The following is a 26,942-nucleotide window of genomic DNA, read 5'->3' as shown; positions in this document are numbered from 1 at the left end:
ATTAACCTCGATCCAAGCAAGTGCCTAAGCATGTAAGCGTGCAAGGAATGCAGAACATCGGTGTTTGAAGACGGGCTGCGATACACGCAGCCGATAAAGACTGGTCGCGGTGAATACAGGAGTTTGCAAAATATTGCTTCGACATCTTCGACGTCAGGCAGAACCTCCAATGGGATTTCCTTTTTTATTAGGATAGCAACGCCCCCGCCACGTGTCAGCCTATCCTTTCTCACAATTGCATAGTTGGGGAGAGTTGCTTCGAAATCTTTTATATTGTTTTTTAACCATGTTTCTGTGATGGCAACAAAATCAGGGCTGATGCAGAGGAGGAATGATTCAAGGTAAGTTGTTTTGTTCACTATGCTGCGAACGTTCATGTTAGCAAATGTTATTTCGGAGGCTGAGGCGGGTGGCGGGAACGTAGCGACCGTGTTTCGGCTCTGTCGTTTTTTTGGTTAGCAGTCCGGGAATCTGTTTCAATTGAAGCGACACTGTCTTTCTGGTTTTTATGGTTAGCCGTCTGCGTGTAAGATCGAAGCAAAACAATACTTTGTGTCTCGTCATCCCATCGGTACAGATCATTGTTGATTCGTAACTTATCGAAAACCAGGGAAGCTTTCTGCCCTGAATCTTTCATTTCCTTACCAGTTTTCCAGAGCTTTTTTCTAATTTCACGCACTCTTGCTGAAAAATCCTCACCAATCGAGTAATCAGTGTTTTTTAATTTTGTACAGGTTCTTAAGATTGCAGATTTGTCTCGAAAATCCAGCAGCTTTAGAATTACAGGCCTGCATTTTGTCGCTTCTGGTTTGCCCAGCCGGTGCATTCTTTCTATGGCTACCTGTTCAACCTTTAGTGTGTCCCTGAAGATTTCGCCGTTAACTAAATTTTCAAGTGAGCCGTTACTTTCCTCGGGGTCCTCAGGGACCCCATACACGATTAAGTTATTTCTTCTCGAGTAGTTTTCCAGGTGGTCGATTTTCTTTTCAAGGAATGCCACTGTTTCCTGCAACGTAGCGACTTCGTTTAAGCAGGTGGAAACCTTATCATCAAGAGACGTTAGCCTTTCTAGTTTGGTGTCTATTGAAGTGAGCCGCTCCTCTTTAATAACCTTCAGGTCGTCTGCAATTTGCTGCAACTGTCTAGAAAGTTGTGATATGTCGGGACCAGGGTTAGTTTCCACGTCTCCAGCAAGCAGTAGCAGTTGTACAAGATGGACAGATAAATCATAAAGCAATGGACACGCAAGCCGAGGGCACGGCAGCACAATCAAACAAGGGTTATTCGAGCGGATACATTTTCCATAATGTTTGCTCACCTGCACCAGGAAGACAAACGGATTAGACTGCATAGTTGCAGAGCTGCCGTGCCCTATGGCTCGCGGGTCGTGATGTCCGGCCTTTATATTCGCCCACGAAGCTTGCAGCGCCGCCAGTGTGTCGCTGAAGATCGCCCGGGCTTCTGATGTTGATTTTCCAGGGCGGCCATGCTGTATCACATCGTCATGAAGCACTGCAGCCGGCAAGCAGCATGCGCGATGATCCGGTTTCTTTGCGTCGACGATCGTAGCTGGCGTGACAGGCGCGTCAGTCCGTGGCGGTATCAGCACCAAGACTCCGATTAGCTGCACCAAGAAGACAAACGGATTAGACTGCATAGTTGCAGAGCTGCCGTGCCCTATGGCTCGCGGGTCGTGATGTCCGGCCTTTATATTCGCCCACGAAGCTTGCAGCGCCGCCAGTGTGTCGCTGAAGATCGCCCAGGCTTCTGATGTTGATTTTCCAGGGCGGCCATGCTGTATCACATCGTCATGAAGCACTGCAGCCGGCAAGCAGCATGCGCGATGATCCGGTTTCTTTGCGTCGACGATCGTAGCTGGCGTGACAGGCGCGTCAGTCCGTGGCGGTATCAGCACCAAGACTCCGATTAGCTGCACCAAGAAGACAAACGGATTAGACTGCATAGTTGCAGAGCTGCCGTGCCCTATGGCTCGCGGGTCGTGATGTCCGGCCTTTATATTCGCCCACGAAGCTTGCAGCGCCGCCAGTGTGTCGCTGAAGATCGCCCGGGCTTCTGATGTTGATTTTCCAGGGCGGCCATGCTGTATCACATCGTCATGAAGCACTGCAGCCGGCAAGCAGCATGCGCGATGATCCGGTTTCTTTGCGTCGACGATCGTAGCTGGCGTGACAGGCGCGTCAGTCCGTGGCGGTATCAGCACCAAGACTCCGATTAGCTGCACCAAGAAGACAAACGGATTAGACTGCATAGTTGCAGAGCTGCCGTGCCCTATCCTTGTGCACGATTGTAACATCAAATTCTTGCAACCGAAGGCTCCATCGAGCAAGCCGACCCGATGGATCTTTCAGTTTTGCCAGCCAACACAGAGAGTGATGGTCGCTCACGACACGAAACGGACGACCGTACAGGTAGGGACAAAATTTCATGACTGCCCACACAACAGCGAGGCACTCCTTTTCGGTAGTTGAATAATCAACTTCGGAACGGGACAAAGTGCGACTGGCGTAAGCAATGACACGTTGTGTACCGTCCTGCCACTGAACAAGGACCGCACCGAGGCCAACGTTACTGGCATCCGTGTGCAGTTCCGTGTCGGCCTCTTCGTCGAAGTGGCCAAGTATTGGCGTACATTGGAGACGGGACTTGAGTTCCGTGAAAGCGTTTTCCTGGTCGAGGCCCCAAAAGAACGGCTCGGCGTCTTTTGTCAGGCGGGTCAGAGGCTCAGCGATCTTGGAGAAATTGTTAACAAAGCGACGATAGTACGCGCAGAGGCCGAGAAATCGACGCAAGCTTCGTTTATCCGCTGGTTTGGGGAATGAAGAGACAGCGGCCGTCGTTTCTGGGTCTGGGCTAAGACCTAGAGCGCTGACAATGTGGCGGAGAAATTTCAGCTCGTTAAAAGCAAAGTGGCATTTTTCGGGTTTTAGAGAGAGACCGGCAGATCGGATGGCCTCGAAAACAGCGCGCAAACGTTTCAGGTGCTCGTCGAACGTGTCCGAGAAAATCACAACGTCGTCGAGATATACGAGGCATGACTGCCACTTCAGACCAGAGAGTACAGTGTCCATCATTCGCTGAAATGTGGCAGGGACCGAACACAGACCAAATGGGAGCACTTTAAATTCATACAAACCGTCCGGCGTAATAAAAGCGGTCTTCTCACGGTCTCGCTCGTCAACCTCTATTTGCCAATATCCACTGCGGAGGTCAAAGGACGAAAAGTAAGTGGCATGGCGAAGGCGATCAAGGAAATCGTCTATGGGTGGCAGGGGGTACACATCCTTTTTCGTGACGTTGTTGAGGCGTGTGTAATCCACGCAAAACCTCAAGGTTTCATCCTTCTTTGTGACGAGAACAACAGGCGAAGACCAGGGGCTCGTCGACGGTTGGATATCGTCGTCCTGGAGCATTTCTGTTACTTGGCGGCGGATGGCATCACGTTCTTTTGAAGACACCCGGTAAGGACGCTGATATAGTGGACGTTGGTCATCGGCAACTATAATTCGGTGCTCCATTAGTGGCGTCTGTCGGACCCGGAGGTTGATGCAAAACAGTCGCAGAACGAATTCACAAGATTCTTTATGCAGCGTTTCTCACTGGGCAAGAGGTGCGGATTCACATCAGTCTGAATGGCTGTAGGCATCGCATTGTCGAGGTCTGACGTGCTGGATAAAGCGTACTGGCCCGTACATTCTCCAAGTTCTTCAAAATAAGCGACCGTCGTGTTCGCCGTCAAATGTTGGGGTTCACATGTGAAGTTTGTCACTAGCACTTTGGCTTGGCCACGGACAAGTTCGATAAGGCCCCGAGCTACACAAACTTGTCGAGTTAGAAGCAGTGACATGTTAGCTTCAGCAATGCCACGCGTGCCGGTGCTGTGACCACATTCGACTGTGACGAACTTGCTCGCACGAGGAGGGATCGTTATGTGGTCGTCACGGACGCGCAACATCGTTTTCCGCAAGTCCGTGTTGCTATCAACTGCTCGCTTGGTTGAAAACGATACCATGAGCTGCTCCCGAAGGTCTATAACAGCACCATACTCTTGAAGAAAATCCATGCCGAGAATCAGATCTTTGCAGCACTCTTGTAATACGGCAAATGTGCCAGTAAAAGTAAAACCGCAGATCTCTATGCGGCACATGCCAATCGGCGTCATTACATGATCACCGGCGGTACGCATCATTGGCCCACACCAAGGCGTCAGAACCTTACGGAGTGTCGTGGCTAGCTGGCTGCTCATGACGGAGAAATAGGCGCCGGTATCCACAAGTGCGGTCACATCACAACTGTCGGCGGTTACAAAAATTTCCCCGGAAACAATGCGTTCCCAGCACGTCGGTAAGTTCATCGGATCGGGTCGTCGCCGCTCGGGCCGTCGCGTCAAATCGTCGGGTGGAGGCTGTTTAATCTGAAACGTAGCGGCGGCCCCACCCCCGGAGGTCGCCGTGTTTAGTTTTCCCGGTGAGGGGACGTGCCTCTGAATTGCCCAGAGGAAGAGTACCAACTGGGCGAAGCAAAACGCTTCGGAGATGTCGATCGCGACCGCCGTTGTGGTGACGTTGGCTGTATCTCGTTAGCAGCCAGGTACTCCTCAATCTCCTGTGGTCTTTCGCCATAGCGGGGTCGAGGCGCGTTTGGTGGAAATCCTCTCAAGCCTATTTTCCGGTATGGGCAATTGCGAAGAATGTGACCAGGTTCGCCGCAGCATAACAGAGCGGCCGTCTGTTGGGCGTGCGCCACAAGTGCGCCTTGCTGATAGCGGGACGCTGGTATTGCTGCGGCTCGACGGGGCGCAGATCTTGTTGCTGCTCGACGGGGCGCATGTAGCGAGGAGGTGGTTCGACAACGGGACGGAATGGATCTGGCCCGTGAGCAGGTCGACGTAAGACATCACTATAAATCATGATGCATGGGTCCGGTTGTGGTGCTGGTGGTTACTGCACCGCTCGCCGAATTTCACCACGGATGATGTCCACGGTAGAATAATTCTTTGCAGAGGGAGAACTCAAGTGGAGGTTTTGCAGCTCTTCGCGGACAATGCTCCTCACAAGCTCCCGCAATGCCTCGTCCCTGGCTGCTGGCACGGACGCGCAGCAGGGCGTGGCCGCTACGCTTGCCTGGCGGCCGTATTGCGTACTCCGTTCCTGCAGGGAACGTCCCATGCTGGTAGCTTCTCTCGCGAAATCTGCGACAGTTCTTGGGGGGTCGCGCATGAGGCCAGCGAACAACTGCTACTTCACCCCGCGCATGATGTGCCGTACCTTCGTTGCCTTAGGCATGGTAGGGTCGGCCCGATTGAAAAGTCGCGTCATGTCCTCGACAAACATGGCCACACTCTCATTTGACTGTTGAGACCTTGAACGAATGGCAATCTCTGCATTTTCTTTGCCCGCACTCGAGCTGAATGTTGTAAGTAACTCACGGCGAAAGGCTGCTCAGTTGACAAAGGACGCCTCGTGGTTCTCAAAACACGTCTTGGCCGAGTCTTGCAGTGCGAAGTACACATTCATTAGCTTCCGCTCATCGTCCCATTGGTTAAATACAGCCACACGGTCAAAACTGGCCAACCAGTCTTCCGCATCCTCTAATCGGTTACCATGAAATGATGGCGGTGATCGCGGTGCGAGAAGGACGAACGGTGGGGCATTGGTGGAAGGCTGACTTGTCTGGCTGCTCGTCGTGGATGTCATGGTTCGTAGCGGGGTGGACAGCGGTTCAAACTCAGGTTGTAAGCCTCGCAGGCGACGGCTGGCTTTATGGACAGGAGTCGCGTCTACGCGTTGATGAGCAGCGTCACTCACGTCTTCGGGGGCAACGTACATGGGATTTTATCCTGCACAATCCACCAAATGTCACCAACACACGTAGCAAGCAGCACAACAACCGAGCTGGCCCTTTTTAATCAAGCGAAAACTCGAGAGAGATGAGGATGACGCTTAGCCACGTGCCAAGACATGCGGCCATTTGGTGGCGCCAGAAGATGATAAGCGGTGTGGCAATATATATGACTTCACCTCTAGTGAAGGGTCACGCAGCTGTGCATTTATGTGAACTATATAGCAAACAGCATTTCGAATAAAAGTGAGTTTCAGACACTTTTTCATGCTTTGTAATCAACGTACGGATGATATGAACATGTTATTTCTGCGGCAATTACGAAACATGCACATATTTCTTTCCCCCTCAAAATATTGGCTTCTAAAAGGGTGTGTCTGCTAAGGACCTCTTTTGTCTTCTCATGCACGAATTTGCCCTTCCGCCCTCTTCCCAGATCCAAGCCATAGTGGCCCTTGATGTGCGTAAGGCCTTTGATAGCCTTGCCCACGATCCTCTATTAGACATGCGTGTCTCTAATGTCTGTGGTCCAAAGATGTACGGCTACCTCACGGCATTTCTCCGCGACCGCTCGGCCAAGCTCCGTCTCCCGATTCTATATCTGATCTTCTCCCCCTCACACGTGGCACTCCTCATGGAGCTATTCTGTCAACTACCCTTTTAAACCTTCGGATGGCTCCCCTATCTTGTATTCTAGCATCTATCCCAAACCTAAAACATACATTTCATGCAGACGACCTTACTTTTCGGTGCGTTGCTGGGTCTCCTGGTGTAGTAGAGGATACCCATACAGCAAAGTATCGGTGCAGTCGTTAGTTATCTTGATAAATTATGGCTATTTCGTACCCCTGAAAAATCCTAATTGCTGCAGAGTCCAAAACACGCTGTCTATGCCAACTTAACCAGCTAATCAATCTCACAATGGCAGGTCACCCCATCGCTCGCGTATCGTCCTGCCGGCTCCTTGGACTTCCTATGCATAAGTGAGCTAAACAGGCCTATCTACCTACAACCGTTAACGTTTGTAATCAGCTTACGCGTCTAGTTCGTCGCATGGTCAATAAGCACGCCGGGCTACGCGAGGGCCAATTCAGGCAGCTTGTCCACGCATTAATACTCAGCAAACTTTTATATACAATTCCTTAACTTACACTAACCTGCAGCCAAAGACAATCAGATTGAGACTGCGATTCATATATTGTGAGCGGCTGCCCTTAACGCCCCTGTACATACACCCACGGAGCACCTATACTCCACGGGGTTGTTCTTTCCCCAGGTAGACCTCATACAACAACATCGAGACCAACAAATGGCACGTTTTCTAGCACCAAACAAGGACACTGATGCTGCAGCAAGTTGCACTGAAACCTATCAACCTACCAATAATTACCCCTCCTTCTTCGGTCCCGGATGACCTCAGAGTAACCCCCTTTCCAAAGCACGGTGCACCCGATACTAAACCAGGCAGACGTTCCGCTCGCGTTTCCAATCATGTTCACCCTACAGATTCCACGATAGTCTACATAGATGCATCACGAACCAACGTCGGAGTGGCTTCTTACTCAATTGAGAGCTGTAACGAGTTTGTGACACATAACCTCGGTCCTTACATAGATCCTCTTCCTACAGCGACTCTCGAGACGCTGCCAATAGTCGCCGGTATCATAGCCTCCTTTATACTTTCTGTGCCTGTCAACGCGCCCCCGCCGGGCCGTCGGGTAAGCGGCGCCGTCGGGTAAAGTTCCGCGGCGCTGCCGCTCCCCTCGGTGAGGGCGCCACTGACGTAGCGGTCGAGGCGCACGGGTACGAACGTCGCGCGGGGCGGGAGCGCTGTTATTCGCTAGCGGGATACCTGTCCCTAAACATTAATCATGCATATTCAGCATATCTACTTATAAGGCCGTCATCCACTAAGCATAACAAGTGATAAGGATACTTGTTAGGCAATAACACCAACGCTATATGACATTTTATGTCAGACAGTTTCAAGAATTGCGCATGGTTCGAAAAACTGCATGACTGCTCCGCTAGCAACAATGGTAATAGAAAAATTATAATGCTAGTCTACGCTGCAATAAAACAAAATTTAAGAGGAAAGGCACCAGCATTATTTACACATTTCACAAGAGCAATTGTGCTACACGAGTAACATGTAGAACTGGTGTGATAAATAGTTGCCACAAGTAGGGAAAAATGTTCGCGGTGACTGCTGTCACTGATAGCACTTCAGAAGCCAGCTTGATTTACAGATGATTGGGACAACGACATCGCAGTATGCAACTGAGATCTGTTAGGAGAACAACTTTGGTATCAGCCGTTACTTTCAGTGATTCAGCGCCTCGTACAAACGTTTTTTTTTTACCTGAAAAACAAGGAAAGACAAATATACGCCTTGCACCTTTCTGTTTTCGATCACTCCAAATGATCGCCACCATAGGCAAAGCTTGTGTTTTTATTTTTTCACAGAATTGCGCAGTTAGCGAAGCAAGAAATACTGCGCTGGAGCAGATGTAATATACCACACACACGGGCTAACCAGGGAGAAAGTTGCACCGCAGTCCAGAAAATACGCCTGCACATTTAATATTATTATTACCTTACTGACGCGTTATAATCACACTTCTGGAGCTGTCATTATTTTTCGCAGGGCCTAATGCTGTTGAGTACGAGTTTTGCGGTTTCCGAAGCTAGAGAGGGACGCGATTTAGTTGACAAGGAAAGCTAATATAGGCTTTGTACGATTCTGTTTAACTCGCTTTAAACTAGTCATCTTCACAATAGGTAAATCTTGCGTTTCTATTTTATCTCAAAATTTCGTAATTAGCATATACTGCAAAAAAACTTCCTAGGAGCGCATCAACACTCTACGCAGACGAGCCAGACAGGGAAGCAATTAGCATTGCAGTCCAGAAAGCTCAGCTGCACATCTAACATTAATATTGCAGTATTGATGCTTAATAAATACAATGTTTGGTGCTTGCACTATTTTTACAAGCCTCAAAGCAGCTGAAACTTCGCAGCGATCGCCGGAAGGACAAAGCAAAGCTGGCACTTACCACTTGGTGCAATGCTGTATTCCTGCAGCACCCGAAGGCAGAGAAAAGTAGAAGCATGACCTTGCACACAGAAAAACAGTCCACGAAACAGCGAGAAATCGGCAGCGCGTGAATATCCGGACCGCTTTGCAACACGGCGCACCCGGCACTCGCTTGGCGAGAGTCACCCTACGTCGCTGTCGCCATCTCTCGGCAGCCAGCGGCGTAACTTGTCAACGGAGGGGGAGCGGCGGCGACGGCCGTGGAGCGCGGAGTTGCGAGGCACAGAGTGTATAAAGGAGGCTATGCCAGTATTCAAGATCTCGCACAAACACGCCCTAACCCTTCAGGATATACCATATACACTAATTCAAAACGGGCTATACGAACCATTCATACTGGTCACATTCCTGAAGAGCTGAAGGAATGTCCACACAAAGCTCTCACCAAACTACGTCCCAGCACTGTCACACTGAGGTGGATTCCTGGTCACGCTGGAATCTCAGGCAGTGAGGTAGTGCATCGCCTCGCCAGCGAACTTTAACACCGGGCGCCTGGGATTTCCTGGCCTTATCCGCCCAGGGGGGACACTACTCTTCACTACAAAAAAAAAAACGAAAACAACATTCACTATCAAACAATCAATCTTTATTTTAGTTTGTACATGCAAACTGGGGATGGTGAGAAAAAAGCAATCAATTATAAGCCGCTTGACGGGTCTCACGAGCCCTACAAGTCAGCAGTAAACACAAGGCAAAAACAACTACTGCTAAAAAAAAGTTGGCTGAAGGCTTAGCTTGGTTAAGCCTGGAAGATTGCGAAAGCATTACCCTCTGCTACGCCTTGTTCGGCTTGTGGTGTGCCATGGTTGGTTGCCCTTGATTAACTTATGGCTATGGTTCCAGCTTCGCCTTATACGCATCATCCGACATACCGTAAGGCTGCGCCCCGACTTCTGCGAAAAGCCGAGCCACAGTCCCATTTATTCTCCTAGCGTGACGTCACAAACAGCGAGCGCCCTCTCTCGGCTGCGACACAGCGCCGTGTATGGACTCGCCGCCACAGTCCGATGGCGCGAGCTGGGGCTCCGTCTATCGGTTTGGCGTGACGTCACACGGTCACGTGAAAATGGCGTGACGTCACCGCTGCGGCTACTGTAAAGACTCACCGTCACCATCCGATGGCGCGAGCTGGGGCCCCTGCTCTCGGTCTGACGTGAGGTCAAACGATCACATAAATGGTCATGTCCGGAGGCGCAACGACACGCCAAAGGCTCGAGGTGCTAGCAGTATTGTTTTCGCAATAAAAAATGAATACAAGTGCATTTACAAAACAAGGTTGACGAAGACATGTCTCATAACTGGCAGTAATAATAGACGCAGAAGACCGTCAGGCTGTAACACAGAGTGGCACAGTACGTTTAAAAACTTGACATCACTGTGGGATAGGTGGCTGAATAAAGCTTTTCCGAATGGCAGAAAAAGACATAATATTCATTTGGTCACTGAGAGAAGTATTTATGATCTTTGGCACAATAAATCTCAACATACTAACCCATAATTAGTTATGCGCTTTGGTAATTCAAACCTACTCTGCCATCTGATGTCGTATGATGAGTGTCGACATATATTTAGGACATTTTGAGAAAAAAATGAATCATCCTTTTTTTTTGTTAATTTACAGACACGCAAATCTGCATTCAAATAATTTGTTGCAAGGTATAATATTATAATGAAGGTAAATGCACCTAGTACGCGATCATACGTCCCGAAGACAATTGCGCGAAGCATTTTCTTTTGCAATGTTTGCTGTTTTATGACATTAGATACCGTTGTATTGCCCCTGACAAGGAGGCAATAGCTAAGCTGGGTATAAAAAAATGCTTGTTATAAAGTAATTTTAGTTTTAATAAGTAAACTATGCCTGTTACGTGAATAATTCCGACAATTCTAGAAAGCGTCGACACAATAATATCAACTTGGGAATCCCATGTCATCGTACTACTGAACGTTGCACCAAATGATTTGAAGGTGCCCACGTTCTCGATTACACTACCATTGAGGTATAACGAGAGGCAGTAAAGTACTTGCTTTCCTTTAGGAAGGAGGAGCACTGCTTTAGGTTTCTTTCTGTTTTTCTTTAATGAGTTGGCTGATGGTCATGTGGCAAGTGATAAGAGCGGCCGGTTTGCGGTGTTTGATTCAGTAAGATGTGTTGGCCTAGTTGGTGCAGTACTTCAAACATCTTACAGTTGCGCGAAAAAAGATACAAATACGACCGGGTACAGGACAAGTGCGAACTGCCAACAGTTTATAGGAAGGAAACGGTGTCACGTATTAGATACGGTTCTAATACGGTGTCACGTATTAGAAGCTAAAGCAGTCAAAACCAAACAACATAAAACAAGAACAAACAATGAGGTAGAAATCGAAGATAAGTAGCAAAAAAAGCAATAGCAGTCAATCACTCGTAGCAAAAGCAGTGTCACATAACGAAGCAAAAGCAGTCGAACCCCCAAAAACGTAAAAGAAAAACAAGAACAAACAAGGTAGAAACCAGACCAAAGGGTAACTTGCAAAAAATTGCAGCAATAGCAGTCAATCACTTGTAGCAAACGCAGTGGTCAAAACCTAAAACAGGCCCATTGTACCTTGCTTCTAACGACCTGTCTTCAGCGGTAATGGGTTTTTGTTTTACCTTGTCTAACGTTTTAGGTTTTGACTGTTTTTTGCTTCGTATACACGACACTGCCTTTGCTACGAGAGATTGACTTATATTGCTACAAATTCTTTGTTAGTTACGCTTGGGTTTGTTTTTTACCTTGCCGTTTGTTCTTGTTTTTTTACGTTTTTTGGGAAGGTTTGACTGCTTTTGCTTCGTTATGTAACACTGCTTTTGCTACGAGTGATTGACTGTTATTGCTTTTATTGCTAGTTACCTTCGATTTTTACTTTGTTGTTTGTTCTTGTTTTACGTTGACTGGTTTCGACTGCTTTTTTTTTGAATACTTGACACTACTATGCTACGATTGAGGGTTGTTGCTAACTTCTGTATCATTTATATTTTTGGTAACCTTGTTTTAAGTGCTTAGTCATACGTGCTTAGCCATGTCAATGAAGATTTGTGATACCGGTTGGGTTGAGAGCTATTAGGCTATGAACGCCTGAGTGGCCGAGGGTTTAAATACGTTCCCCCTTTTCCTTCCAATAAACAGTTGGCAGTTTGCGCTCGTCCTGTACCCTGTAGTGTGTGTGTCTCTTTTTTCGCAACTATAAGGTGTCTGAAATTCACTATGACATTAGAGAAACTCTTCGTACATTCCTCTTCTGATACATCTCTCACTACCACCCAAATATGCCTTCTTCGACGCATACACCTAAATACACTCCTACCTGCCCGATCGATTCTATACCAAGTCTGACATTCCCCCGCACTCCCAAATTGTTCTGAGCACTATGCAAGCTTAGAACATAGCATTTTTTCAAGCCCTATTGCAATTCAATCACCTCACTTTTCACATCCTCTTCCCCCAACGTGGCGGGCTTGATTAGCCCCTGACCAGCTGAAAGACCAGTTTGCCTTGGTGACCCTGGCCCAGGACATTCTTGACGCTTACTAATGCGTTAAATCAAAAGTGTTTCCTCGTTTTCCTATAAACGTAACTTGAAGAGTGTTCTAGTCGTATTCGATTGTTTGCTTTCACTATTCGATTCGTACTCGATAGCAAGAGTGAACTATTCGTATTCGATCATTTTGGGAAAAGCACCATCCGCACACCCCTAATAAATACGCCTAGCTATATTTGGCATCGACTACAATGACTAGACATCGCTCATCATAACTACCTATAAGAGGCAGATGATGGGAGAGGAAGGGTAGGCTTTCGCCATTCTCCTCGTAAGAGACATCTAAGAGACCTAATTTTTTAGGCAGCGGTTTATGGCTTTTGCTGCTCAGTTAGTTAAAAGAACAAACGGATCTTTTTTTCGCAGATCCTAATAAAACTAGTTGAAAGATCAGTACATATGGCATATAATTTGTGATTAATTGCAAATTATTAACAAAAATTTTATAATATTACTATTCGCTTTTGACGCTTGGGAAATATGCCGAGTGCTTCTTAAAGCATTAAGTGCTGGCAGATAATATGAAGTCGTCAATATTTTGAGCCGTAGAAGAGCTCCTTGAACCTCTACCCTACCCCTTCTTTTTGTCTTTCAACCCCGAAGTTTTGAATAAATACATTGGCGAACTTACACGCATGACGCTTTTCTAAAACTTTTAAATACTTACTGGGCTCTTACGTTGCTTCGTCGCCAGACTCAGCATTAGCCTAAAAGTTTGCATACATCACGGCCCCCCCATTAAAAGAGATTGGTTGGTTGGTTTGTGGGTTTAACGTCCCAAAGCAACTCAGGCTATGAGAGACGCCGTAGTGGAGGACTCCGGAAATTTCGACCACCTGGGGTTCTTTAACGTGCACTGACATCGCACAGCACACGGACGCCTTGCTTTTCGCCTCCACCGAAAAGCTGCCGCCGAGGCCGGGATTTGATCCCGCGTCCTTGGGAACAGTAGTCGAGCGTCGTAACCACTGCGCCACCCCGGCGGGGTCCATTAAAAGAGAATTAGCTGGATGGAGAGCTTTATTTATTCAGGCGTCCTTAATAAAGCTGTTTGATATGGTTGGGAAGCGACCTTGTCTGTTTTATGAACGAGTAATACTAGCCTGACGACGTTTTATGATGCACCAGTGTAGCAATGATATAATAGTGTTGTTCGAAATGGCGAAACGTGGCAGCGTAGATGTGCATATCTCATGAGCCTTCTTTTCCTATGGTATGCACACCACTAGACACATGCTTAAGTTAGCTTCTGTATAGATTCGGCTTGTTTAGCAATAAAAATATATCTTGAACGTGAATTTCACAAAATGAATGTTTTTTTATAGCAGTGTCAAAACGCTATGATGGAGTATTCGCGTTAACGCGTTTGCTTCATCAGTGTGTTTTCCTCGCTGCGGCAATAGATTTTAAAGTTCAAAGTGCTAGTTTTTAAACTGTAGCAAAAAGAAATTACTTCGTGGTGCAAACAATACTTTACGTTTTGTGCACCGGTGATAAAAAACACTTGCGTTGAAAGGCGACACCCAACACTCGCTTGCTGCCGCCGACAATCCCGTCAAGTGAAATCGGAGTCTGTACTGCTCTCCTGGGAAAATAACCGTGATGTATTTGTTCCTATGGGCAGTCTTCTTAGCAGGTAAGTAAAACACATACTGAGATTTATTGAAAGCACATTTCGCTTTTGCTTCTCGTATCGATTAGAAAGCACTTATAGGCGCCGTACTATAAGGCAATTGCCCTTTCCATTCATTTTTTGCGAAGTAACACATATTCGTATCCTTCTACAAGCTTCGCATGATGAATTGCAATGGCCTAACGCTCTTAATTCCATCTAATAGGGCGGGTCTGTACTGAAAAGTGTATGCGTTTTTAAGGCAAGCATAGTACTTGTTACTGTTTAGTTTTCAAGATACTATAATATGCCCCAGCAACAAAATGTATTGTCCAAAAAAGGCGAAAATGAGTAGACCAATAAGAGCGCAGCGATAAAGAAAAATATCTATCCTTGAAAACGAGGCCTTCGCAAAAAGAATCTGCAGGCGCGAAAAAATATATGCCGCCACACGTTTCATTAGAAGTAAATGGCGCGACTTCTGAATGTTTTGTGACCTTGTCCTTTATAATTACAGGGTGAGATTTCGGGCTAGTGGGTGTGCGTTAAGTTCCATTTCGTAGCAAGCAGGCGGGAACGGCGCGCATCGGAGGCAGCGTGATGTTCTGGGGCATCAGCTCAAGAGCAGGGGGAATTGTAACGGCCAGAATACAATTCAGAGAACATTGCGGCTCGAGCCGAAAGTGTACGAGAGTAAAACTCAGAAAGCGGACGAAACACCGGAACAAAGTGAGGAGCGATTTGCAAAACGTCACCTCGACGAAGTCGTTTCTGGCGTTGGCAACACTCTCGTTTGTGGCATGGTCTTTCAATAAAGGTTTTACCAATTATAACCGCACAGCATAACTGAATGCTGTACTTGTCGTAGCCGCTTGAAGTTATCGCGACATACTCGGTTTAACCAAATATAAAGCACAGCCATTTTATTTCATGTCATTGCACCCCCAGGGCCTGCAAAAATAAAATTAGCTGGGACTTAGCTTTTGTTAAGCCCAGTAGGTTGCGAAAGCAATAATATCATGGCTACGCTATAGTTCCGTTACAGTTCTTCTTCTGTTTCCTTAACGCATCGTTGCCGCCTAGTTGCATTCCTACGTTTTTACTGCTGAGTGAACACGTCGACAAAGAATCTTCACTGTTCAAAGCGTCCATTACATTCCATTCGGAGTCGTCACCGGTTGAGGACCATTCAAGAGAAGCGCGACACGCTCGTCTAGCTGCATCTTGAGAACGCCGTCGAGCGAGACCCTTGCCTCCTTTATACACTCTGTGCCTGGTAACTCCGCGCTCCACGGCCGTCGCCGCCGCTCCTCGTCCGTTGACAAGATACGCCGCTGGCTGCCGAGAGATGGCAACAGCGACGTAAGGTGACTCTCGCCAGGCGAGTGCCGGGTGCGCCGTGTTGCAAAGCGGTCCGGATATCCACGCGCTGCCGCTTTCTCGCTGTTTCGTGGACTGTTTTGCAGTGTGCAAGGTCATGCTTCTACTTTTCTCTGCCTTCGGGTGCTGCAGGAAAACAGCATTGCACCAAGTGGTAAGTGCCAGCTTTGCTTTGTCCTCCCGACGGTCGCTGCGAAGTGTTCAGCTGCTTTGAGGCTTGTAAAAAATAGTGACAGCACCAAACATTGTGTTTATTAAGCATCAATACTGCAATAGCAATGTTAGATGTGCACCTGTGCTTTTTGGACTGCAATGCTAATTGCTTCCCTGCCTGGCTCGTCTGCGTAGTGTGTTAGATGTGCTCCTGCGAAGTTTTTTTTTTGCAGTATATGCTAATTACGAAATTCTTTGATAAAATAGAAACACAAGATTTACCTATTGCGAAGATAACTATTTTAAAGTGAGTTAAACCGAATCGTGCAAAGCCTATATTAGTTTTCCTTGTCAACTAAATCGCTGTCCCTCTCTAGCATCGGAAACCGCAAAACTTGTACTCAACCGCATTAAGACCTGTGAAAAATAATGACAACACCAGAAGTGTGTTTATTACGCGTCAGTAAGGTAATAACAATAATAAATGTACACGTGTATTTTCTTGACTGCGATGCTAACTTCCTCCCTGGTTAGCTCGTCTGTGTGGTACGTTGCATGTGCTCTAGCGCAGTATTTTTTGTTTCGCTAACTGCGCAATTCTGTGAAAAAATAAAAACACAAGCTTTGCATATTGTGACGATTATTTTGGAGTGATCGAAACTACGCGTATATTTGTCTTTCCTTGTTTTTCAAGTTTAAAAAAAAAACGTTTGTACGACGCGCTGACACATTGAAAATAACAGCTGATACCAAAATTGTTCTCCTTACAGGTGTCAAATGCATACTGCGATGCAGTTGTTCCAATCAACTGTAAATCAAGCTGGCTTCTGAAGTGCTATCAGTGCCAGCAGTCACCGTGAACACTTTTTCCTACTTGTGGCAACTATTCATCACACCACGTCTAAATGGTACTCTTGTAGCACAAGTGCTGTTGTGAAATGTGTAAATAAATGCTGGTGGCTTTCTTCTTAAATTTTGTTTTATTGCAGGGTAGACTAGCAATGTAATTATTCTATTACCATTGGCACTAGCGGTGCAGTCACGCAGTTTTTTGAGCCATGCGCAATTTCTTGAAACTGCCTGACATAAAATGTCATATAGCGTTGGTGTTTTTGCCTAACAAGTAGCATGATCACTTGCTATGCTTAGTGGTTGTCGGCCTTACAAGTAAATATGCTGAATATGCACGATTCATGCTTAGGAACGGTTATCAGGCTAGCGAATAACAGCGCTCCCGACCCGCGCCGACGTTTGTACCCCTGCGACCCGTGCGCCTTGACCCTTACGTCAGTGGCGCCGGAGCGGCAGCGCCGCGCAACTTTACCCGATGGCGCCGCTCTATTGTTCGCGCGCGCGTTGACATTCACAGAGTATAAAGGAGGCTATGGCATATGTCAAGAAGAGAAAAAAGAAATCGGCAAACTTTCATGTCTGAGTAGCAGCCCAGGCAATGCACTGTGTCTCCGGCCTCTACGTTCCTGACACTTTTTACAATAGCTTTTTTTAAACACTCGCCGTAAGCTTTTCGATTGCTTTAGCCTTAGAAGACATTATTTCAATGGAGCTGCACTTGGTTCTTAACGTCGTTCATGAACAACGCAGAAACTAGAGACGAAGCACCGCGGCCAGTCATCGCACCATAGACGGTAGGCGCAATGTTTCGCACTAAAATCTCGTAAATCTTTCCAGATCACATCCCAAGTGAGGAAGCTGATTTTAAGAATGCGGTACGTTGTTTGCATTGCAACCAGTGAGCCCCTGAATCATTGTAGGAGAGCAACACTTGCACTGACTTCACTTAGACACGTGAGAATCCATGTCTTATAAATCGCTTCTTCTGAATAGACTTGCAAAGATATTCTCGCCACAGAACCAAGGCGGCAGGTGGTGGTGGCTGCGGCGGCCATTGTAGCCGGCGGTGCTGCGAAAACAAGTTCTGTGCGCTGATTGGCTCGTCTCCAGCGGACTTGGGCAAGCCACGGCTGGTGAGCGAAAATATCTGACCATGCTATATAGCACTAGAAGAAGGTTTTGTTTGCTCCACGTCCGCGGTGGAAACATCACCGAGCGGTTTTTGCAAGTTATTTTTAGGTTTTTCGCTTATGGGGGTCGGCTTTCGCTCCTTGAAGGTCAGCGCTGCTTCCGAGGGATGGTATATAAATCGTCACTTAGCGTCCACAGTGGCATAATTGCCCTCTTGCGCTTACATCGGATGAAGTGAGGTATGGGCGCTTTAAAGATCAGTTGAGTTCAGTTCAGTCGTTCAGTCGTATCCGACTCTTCGCCTGTCTGTCACTATCTTCCTAACATCACATAACGTCATCCGCAGCGCCTCGAGGATGCCATCTAACCATCGCGTTCGCTGCCTACCCCTTCTCCGGTGACCCTCGATCTTTCCCAACATCAAATCTTTCTCCAGCGACTCCTCTCTTCTCATCAGATGACCAAAGTAGCTTTGCTTTAACTTTAGAATTTAACCCTCCAATCAGCAGTCAGGGTTTAAAGATAACCTTTCTTAAATAGCGTTTAAGAAATATTGGTTTAAAACGTCGATCCATCACAGTATCTGTTGTATACATAACAAACGCATTCGACCTTAGCGGGAACGCTGTGACGCATTCTAATCTATTTCGCAGAGAGCAATGGAAACTATGATGCCCGTATCAAGCGGCCTTAGGAATTCTGCAAATAAAACAATGGGAAGAGAGAAGCACACCAGATTTTGTGCTCATGAAAATGACAAAATTGTCTATAATGATATCGTTCTGGGCAGCTAAAGTGTGCTCATGTTCTTGGTTCTTTATTCATTCTGCTTTATTTATAAACCTTACTCGACCCACTCTTGTACGAGATATAGAAGGTGTGCACTAATATAGCACAAATAAATAGCATTATAGCCTGTATCAGCTCTGCAACCGTTACATATTCATACAAAAGACAGTGCGCGTGCCCCACTTCACTCTTTTGCGGCAACTAAGCATTACAAAATAGATTGCTGCGGCATGCATACGACCATGTAGCTCTTCTTCAATCTACGTTCACCGTAATAAATTTGTAATTTTTAAGAGAAAGTAGCCTGATTGACAGACTGTGACTTTCTCACCTCCTCTCCTCTTCTGCCCTTGCCCCTTTATCCCCCCATTCCCCCTCCCGAGTGCAGGGTAGCCAACCGGAATTATTTCTGGTTGACATCCCTGCCTTCCGCCCTCCTTTTCTCCTCCTCCTCCTAGTGCGTGTATAGAAAAAAAGAACTCGGCGCCGAGGCATCGCGATCGCTATCATTTGTCTCCACGTCCGACACGTGGCTAGAACACCAACACAGGCTAACGGGCATCGTGCCTCCTGTACGTCTGACTAAACCTGTGAGCGGGGATTAGCCACTATTTAATTAGGGTAGCTCCTTAGGCTAGCCCCTTTCCTTCCGCCTATGGCGGTTTCTTTGCCCAGCCAGGGTTCGTCACCCTGGCAGGCCAAACATCCGGCGGAGTCAGTGCCTTTGGATTCCTTCCTCAGAAATGGGGTTAATACTATACCGGTTGCACTTGTTCTGGTTGATGGTAGCGCCACTCGATTAAACGAGTCTGAAGTTATCCAGGAGGAAGTTAGCTCTATTACTCCACATTTCTTAGACATTTCGAAAGTGAAGTGATTTGGCAAGACAGGCATCCTAGACAGGCATCCTAGATTATCAAACGTTGAGTGCCTGAACGACCTTCTGGCGCGTGTCAGGTTTGGCAACTCAGCCGTAAGGACTTCTGTCCCCCTGCACCTCGCTTACGTGGAAAGAATTATCCGTGGCGTTCCGGCAAACCTCTCTCCGGAAGCACGTTTGAAAATGCTTGTCCCTGCTGGTGTGGTGTCCGTTTATCGGTGCACTAGGCCTGCCGGTGATTCTCGCATATCCACAGAGAGTGCCATTTTAACTTTCGCCGGCCTCGCCTGCCCGTCTGAAGTTAAAGTGTGGTCATACCTGTTTCGAGTTGAGCCCTTGTCTCCACGTCCGCTGCAGTGCCGCAATTGCTGGCGTTTTGGCCACAGTGAAAATGCCTGCAGATCTGCAGTTCGCGGTTGCTCATATGGTGGTCCCCATTCCGCAACAGAATGTGCATCTTATGTGTTGAGTTGCTGCCTGTGCTCTGCCTCACACGTTGCTTATTGCTTCTGATTCTGGTTAGACTGCTCGCAAAAATGACATTGCGCTCGTTGAAATCATTGAAAAACGTCGTCGTTCACGTGGGGAGACTGCGGCAATATTAAAGGATCGTAACTCCGGTTTTGCTGCTGTGACTGCGCCTCAGTCAGCCTCCTTAGAATCCAATGTTTATTATGCTGTGACCTCTGCCATTGAAAAGTCTATACCGGTTGTGATGGAGCGCTTCTTTGTTTCTTTTGCGAAGACCTTTTCTCAGATGCTTGTGACAAGGATAGATACGTTTTTCCAAACTCAGAAAACCGGTGCCTCTGTAGCGCCTGCTATGCCTGTGGCCTCCAACATGAATAAGCCTCCCAACAAAGAAACCTCTGCTACATTTCATATAATCAATTCTAAGGCATCTGGCTCACTTAATTCCCGTGCTTCTAGTTCAAGAATTCCTGGAGCCTATACAAATTCTCCTGAATCAGTCCTCTAAATCTCGACCCAAGATAAATTCTGAGAATGAGCCCCGGCAGACACATGATGTGCTGTCTGCTGTAGAGCACATCTTTGATTCAACATAGGTTCTTAGAAGTTTTGCAACGGAATTGCCGCAGAATTAATTCTGGTTTGTATGGTCTCCTCTGCTTAGTACTGACAATTCACTCTGATATTAGTTTACTTCAAGCGTCCTGGCTTTCCTCTCAAAAAAGATTCTTAACAACTTTCCGGTGTTTAGATTAGATCTCCCAGGCAGGGGTTAGTGGTTTTAGTTTCGTCAAAATTGTGTCATAAGGTTTCAGTTTCATATGAAGTCGTTTGTAAAGATTGTGAAATACTTTGTTTGGAGTTTACGCTACCCGATTCTACCCTTTCACTTTGGCCAATACGTACTTCCCAAATAGCGTTCGTTTACTTCGCAGCTGGATCCTTTGTTAACTCGTTGCTCTCAAAACCTTATATTAGCGGGTGATTTTAATTCTCATCCTATGCCTTAGGGGCTGAAAACGATTCTTGTGGGCGTAAGTTGTGGGACTGGAGTCAGGACAATGGCTTCCAGGACCACAATTCTGTGGATATCAACTTCATGCGGGGACATTGCTCCTCAGCTCTGGACCTTACTTTTTCAATTGCGGGTCAACACCGACGTTTGTGGTGTCATGGCTGCACGATGCGATTGAACCAGCTGAATTTTCTGTTGCCTGATCTATTCAGCCCTCAATATTATATTAATAAAATCCTGACTGCACTCGTGCTTATCGATGCCGAAATGCTGCATGGCAGAGTCTGTGTCATAATCAGTCCCCCTCTAATTGGTTACAAGTATCACGCTGCCCTTTTTAAACGCGTTGTGTCTTCAGCCAAGCGAAATGATAAGACTGATTTACATCCTTTTTTATCTGGTAATAAGCACCGGAGTGCACTATTTCGTTTCCTGCGTCGTGCTGAATCTCCGAGCAAGTTGCATAGTCTTCATCTGTGGTGCTGAGTCCTAGCGAGGCGCCTTATTTATTGGATAGTGTTTGTCGCGGTTTAGAACTTCGCTTTTCGTCGCCATGCCCATGGTCACTCACATTGGCGGTCGATGCGACCCATTTTTCCGAGATGACTATATCAGAATGGACAACTGTAATTTAAAAAACACTCGCTTCAGCTCCAGGCCCTGATAGTATTACTGCTGGTATGCTAGAGATCCTATTCCAGTTTTTTTCACAGGAATTAATAATTATTGTTAACTGTTCGCTGAAGTACTCCTGGATTCCTAGCTCCTGGAAGCTTGCCAAAGTGATTCTACTACTAAAGAATCAATGCCTTGGTTATGTCCTTGACTATATCTGGCTGATTTCGTTAACTTCTATTCAGGTGAAAACAATAGAGCGAATAATCTATTCGCGCTTGTCTCAGTTCATTTCAAGACATAAAATTCTTTTTCCCAGACAGATTGACGTAGAGTACTCACGGATTGAAATAGGACACTCGGAGCGCGTGGCCGTCGCTGCATGCAGCGCCACCCGTGGATGCTCATGGAACCAAGGTGCTGTATTGTGGTATAGCAGGAGGGAGAGAACATCTAAAAAGCAGAAGTGCTTCTTCCGGTCGCCAATATGCCGGCCTGTTAACCACACTGCCTTGCATGCAGCGACGGCCACGCGCTCCGAGTGTCCTATTTCAATCCGTGAGTACTGTACATCCAGAATGTTCAATATAGTCTGCTCACATTGACTTAGAGAGTAAAATTCATTTGGCTAGTCGGTCGCGTGAAATATCTGCTCTAGTAACTTTGGATATTTCAAAAGCTTACGACAGTGTTGATCAAAGACTACTAATTTCTCACTTGATAAATTGTCAAGTTCCGAACTAAACAGTCGCCTGGATTCAATAATTTTTATCAGGAAGATATTTTTACTGTTATCAATGTGATCTTTCATCTCGCACATTTTCTGAATCGAAAGGCGTTCCTCAAGGTTCGGTCCTGTCCTCTCTTCTATTCAATATTTTCCTTTGTTCGATACATTCGCGAGACGATGTTCACCTGTACGTCTACGCAGACGATATTGCCTTCTTTTCTTCATCTACAGATATACATACCTTATATCATACCTTGCATATTTATCTAAATGCTCTTGAATCCTGGCTAGATAATATTTCCTGTTCTCTAAATGTCAATAAGTGCTTCATTCTAGTCTTTCCGGTCAGTCGACCTGTCTTTATTTCTCCTTCATACCATCAAGAGCCTATTGTTCAGGTTACAACCATAAGGTACTTCGGCGTTTTCTGATTCCTAAATTAGCTGGAGACCTCATAGGCGCGAATCGGAGCGTGCCTTGGGTCTACTCCTTCGCATCAGCCACAGGAGATATGGAATGAGAAGATCTTCCCTTGTTGTGATCTCTAAACTTTGTGCCCTATTCTCGAATTTGGGTGCGTCTTGTTTACAGGCTGCGCGGCTTACAAATTCCGACCACTTCTCTTGATTGAACGGCAAGCATTCCAGCTTTGCCTGGGCCTTCCTACCTTTGTGGCAATAAATCTCTTGTAATCTGAGGCTCGTGTACTTCCTTTGGATTCCCGTTTTCAGCAACTTACAGTACAGTGCATTCTAAAATTATATGACTTTTTTCTATCATGTTCGCAAACAATTTGCACTGCCTCTCATTTATTCTTTCGTACGCATTGATCTCCCTATCAAAGACCGCAGGTTGTATGTGTGCAGTCGCTGTTAACTCCGTTGTCAGTAGATGTGCGCTCTCTTTCACATGCCAGTTCTCGTCTACCTCAAGTTAATTTCGTCCATGATGACATTTATCACAATGGTGTCAACGGTTTGCCAGTGTATACCTTGGTTTCTATTTTAAATGACCATCTGCAACACTTCCACTCATATTTTGTAATCGCTACTGATGTTGCACACCGCGAGGAAAAAGCGAGTGTAGGGATTTTTTCCTCTTACCTTGGTTGGGCGTTTTCATTCCGCCTTCCCGATTATACCCCAATATTTATTGCGGAACTTTTAGCTATTGTTTTATCCACCCGGGGAGTTTGTTTAGATCACTGCAACGTTATTGTACTGACGGACGCTATTTCAGTTCGTACTGTCTTGACTTCTTCAACTGCATCTTCTTTGCGTCGCCAGTTTTATGACCTCGCGGCGTCTCATATCCGCAAAATTAGGCTTGTGTAGGTTCCTGGCCATTGCGGAATTTCAATGAACGAATCCGCGGACTTTTTTGCGTCCGGTTCTTTGAATGGCCCTATCCTGTAATTGATTTCACACTTCTCTCCATTGGTGGCGGCGCGATTCACACAGTTTCTTTCACATTCGGCCTTTTTGTCTTTGGACGACTTCCGGCATTTGAGGTATAAATGGAATCCTAAACAGTGCCTTTCTCGACAGTGCGAGGTGTGTCTGACAAATGTCAGGGGTAGGATATCTCCCCTTAACTTTTATCTTCATAGATCGGGTTGTGCTCCTTCAGCCATGTGTTCATACTTCAATGAACCTGAGACGTTGGAGCAGTTTTCCTGACCTGGCCCCTTCCCGCCTCCCTCCGAAAACTCTTCCTTGAAATTTCTTGCAAACATTTATCTATATCCTTGACTGTTCTCAAGTTAATTTCGTTTAAAGCTACTCAGCTGAGCTTCGGCAGCGGGACAGTTCGCTCAGCGGTGCACAAAAGTTTATTAATGCCTCTGGTCGGAGTCTCTGCTTAACAATATGATAATTTATTTCACTACAACGAAGTACATGGTGGCAGGATGCCTACAGTAAAAGCTGCCTCTTGGGCTGCTTGACAAGGCCACAGGCACCCAGCCGTTTAGTTTGACAGCAAACGTATGATATTTAGAAGAAGACAATACATGTATCACAGAAAACTACATAATCACATGACAAGTATTCGTCACAAAAGCAAAAATAAAACCACATACACATGCCAAACAAAATCACCATGTAGAATTTTTACTATCATAATGGAGTGTCGTTAGGTAGGAAATATTCACAGTTTTTATAATAAGGTATTTTCTAGTGGAGTAATATTGAAATGAAGAAAATTCAGGAGACGTGGCAGTGTATTTTCCGGTGTTTGACAGCCGTATGTTGGTCTGTATGATTTAATATGCCACTTATCGATGCTTCTTGTTTCGTAGACTTTGTAGCTGAGTACAGTGTAAGCCGGTTTGTGAAAAAAAGACGTGCTATTTGTAATCTCGCATTTTAAAGTGCGGTATAAATGAAAGTTATACTGTTTAGTCATCGGTGTGCCGATTCCGCTGCTTCTCCTTTGCAGGTTCTTATTGAGTTCAAATTATTCCTTCTTGTTTTCTGATCATTAGGGCTTTTTCTGTCGTATTGCTATTTATATGTATTAGTTTTTTTATTCTCGTATCTAACAGCATAACCCCCTTATTACTGTTTTCACGTGTGGCCAATCCCTCTCGTGGCTATTTACCTTTATCTCAGGGCAGAACAACGTCTCTCTGAAGCTGTGCCCGGCGGCCGGTAATTCTAAGACCCTGCTGTGGCCGAAGTACTGGCAACGTTAGCCGTTGGGCCAACGCATTAAATCCTCTTTTAACTTAGTAGAGGCCCTTTCGAGGTTCCCAGTACTCTTCTCGCCCTGCAACTTCTCCGCCGATCGCCCCAATGACGAAGCCTACCCCACTGCACCCAGCTCCGCACGTCACCTGCACTGGCACCTTACGTCAACGGTACCCGCTACTTTCGGTACTAGCAACGAGGACGACGTCGATGATTGGCTGTTCGTCCTGAGGATGGGTCAGCCCTCACAATAACTGGGACGACAATCGCAAGCTCTACAACGTCATCTTTTACTTAAGCGACGTAGCCACTCTGTGGTTTTGAAACCACGGGTTGTACATTACTACATCGCTTAATTTAAAGACGAAATTTTTGCCACCTCCCCGTTCACAAATTCCGCGCTGCACAGCGTCTTCGATCGCGAGCGCCGCTGACCGGTGAATCATTCACGAGTTGCATTGAGAACAGTGTTGACTTGTGTAGCCGCGTTAACCCGATTATGACAAAAGCCGACCTGATATGTCATATCCTTACGGGTATCGACGACGAAGCCTTCAGCATGCTCATTGCCAAGGTTCCCACTACGGTCAAGGAAGTCTACGATCTCTGCCAAAGCTATAACGAGCTGCGCAAGGGCGTGTTTTGATTCACTGCCCACCTGAAGGTTCGCTCGCTGGACTGGCCGCTGAGCGTGAGCCCATCAAGCCTCTCCGCAGAAATTAAGGCATTTTTACGTGAGGATGTCGCGCGACAAGTGTCTCCGCTGCCTACGTAACGGATTCAACAACTGGCCTTGCTCAGGATCTTCACTGTGCAATCCAGTGATATGTATCAGAAGCCGTCCCTTATTGCGGTCTTCAACCAGATCTGGTCGCACCATCAGTTCCCGTTCACTGCGCTTATAATTTCATCTCCTGGCGTTGCTCCGCTGAGTTACGCTCCAGCATTCGCACCGGCTCCTGTTGAGGTACTCCGTCGCACATATGCCGAAGTGGCTTCAAGTCCACCTCCTATGCTGAAATATGTTCATGATTCGCCCCCTGTGCGTTCAGCACCAACCGCTTTTGCCCCTCCCTTGCCTCAGACCTCCTCTTCATGGCACATTGCAGACAACAAGCCTATTTGTTATGCTTGCGATATCCCTGGGCACACTGCACGCCACTGCCGGCGCCGCCTATCTATAACCTTTGCTGCAAGCCTGCACGACCTTATTTTGCCTCTCAGTTCCCAGTCCCACCGGGTTCGCCAAAAGCGCCCTCTAATCATGCGCCCTTCCTCCCTCGTCGTTCGCCTTCACCACGTCGGCGCTTCGGTGCGCCAATACTCTGAATACCCTCTATGAGCCGGAAAACCAAGTGCCGCAGTTCGCGAGGCACGAAATGCGTATTCGGCAGACCTTCAATGTCCCCGTCTTCCTCCCGCGAATGTGCCATGGTTCAAGATGTTCATACTCTTGCACTCGTCGACCCCGGTGCCGCTCGGCTGCTCCCACAGGAAGGTGACTACGCATCTCGCGGGACTATCGCTTCGTACCGCATCCGCTCCCACTATACAGGCGACAGCGGTCTGCACTGCTCGCGTCATCATTGCGGGTGCCTTGTAGATCATCGAGTTAGTCGTCCTCCTCACTGGTTGTCATGGCATCATTCTCGGCTGTAATTTCTTGTCCCAGGATTATGATATCATTGACAGCGCTGGTCCTGAAGTATAGCTGATTGAACCTCGCGATGCACCATCTGATACCCTTTCCAATCATCTCCTTTTTGCTTAGTGGTGCGTTGTGCCGTTCCACAACTCTCTGCTGCTCTTATAATACTTAAGGGTACAGCCAAGTACTTTGCCGGAAGTCCACCGTATATTAGCAAACATTGTCGGTGTATTATCCCATTCACCGTGCCGACAACGAATGCTCGTCTTCCAATTGATTTCGCACCCTGCTTTTTAGCAGTAGCCACCTGAAGCTCGAACGACTTTTTTAACTCTTTCCCACTCTAAGCACAAAACTTCGATATCGTCAGCGTAAGCAAGTTATTTTACCTGCGTAGACTGGAGAGTGAACCCGCAGACAAGTTCATGATGTATCAATTATAACAGAAGCGGCTCA

General features: G+C 46.8%; 1 protein-coding gene across 1 annotated transcript; it reads right to left on the bottom strand.

Annotated features, from left to right (window-relative positions):
• Nucleotides 1-205: 205 nt before the first annotated feature.
• On the bottom strand, nucleotides 206-2,287 carry LOC146193799 (uncharacterized). The gene has a single exon (XM_084602836.1). The coding sequence runs from the start codon at nucleotides 2,267-2,269 to the stop codon at nucleotides 389-391; it is 1,881 nt and encodes a 626-aa protein (XP_084458962.1). The 5' UTR covers nucleotides 2,270-2,287; the 3' UTR covers nucleotides 206-388.
• Nucleotides 2,288-26,942: the final 24,655 nt, after the last annotated feature.

The sequence above is a fragment of the Amblyomma maculatum genome, chromosome 4 (genome assembly GCF_055883805.1).
Source record: "Amblyomma maculatum isolate TAMU_Amacu chromosome 4, ASM5588380v1, whole genome shotgun sequence".
Taxonomy (NCBI): Eukaryota; Metazoa; Arthropoda; class Arachnida; order Ixodida; family Ixodidae; genus Amblyomma; species Amblyomma maculatum.
The sequence above is the reverse complement of the archived record's forward strand: the minus strand, read 5'-3'. Positions and strand labels throughout refer to the sequence as shown.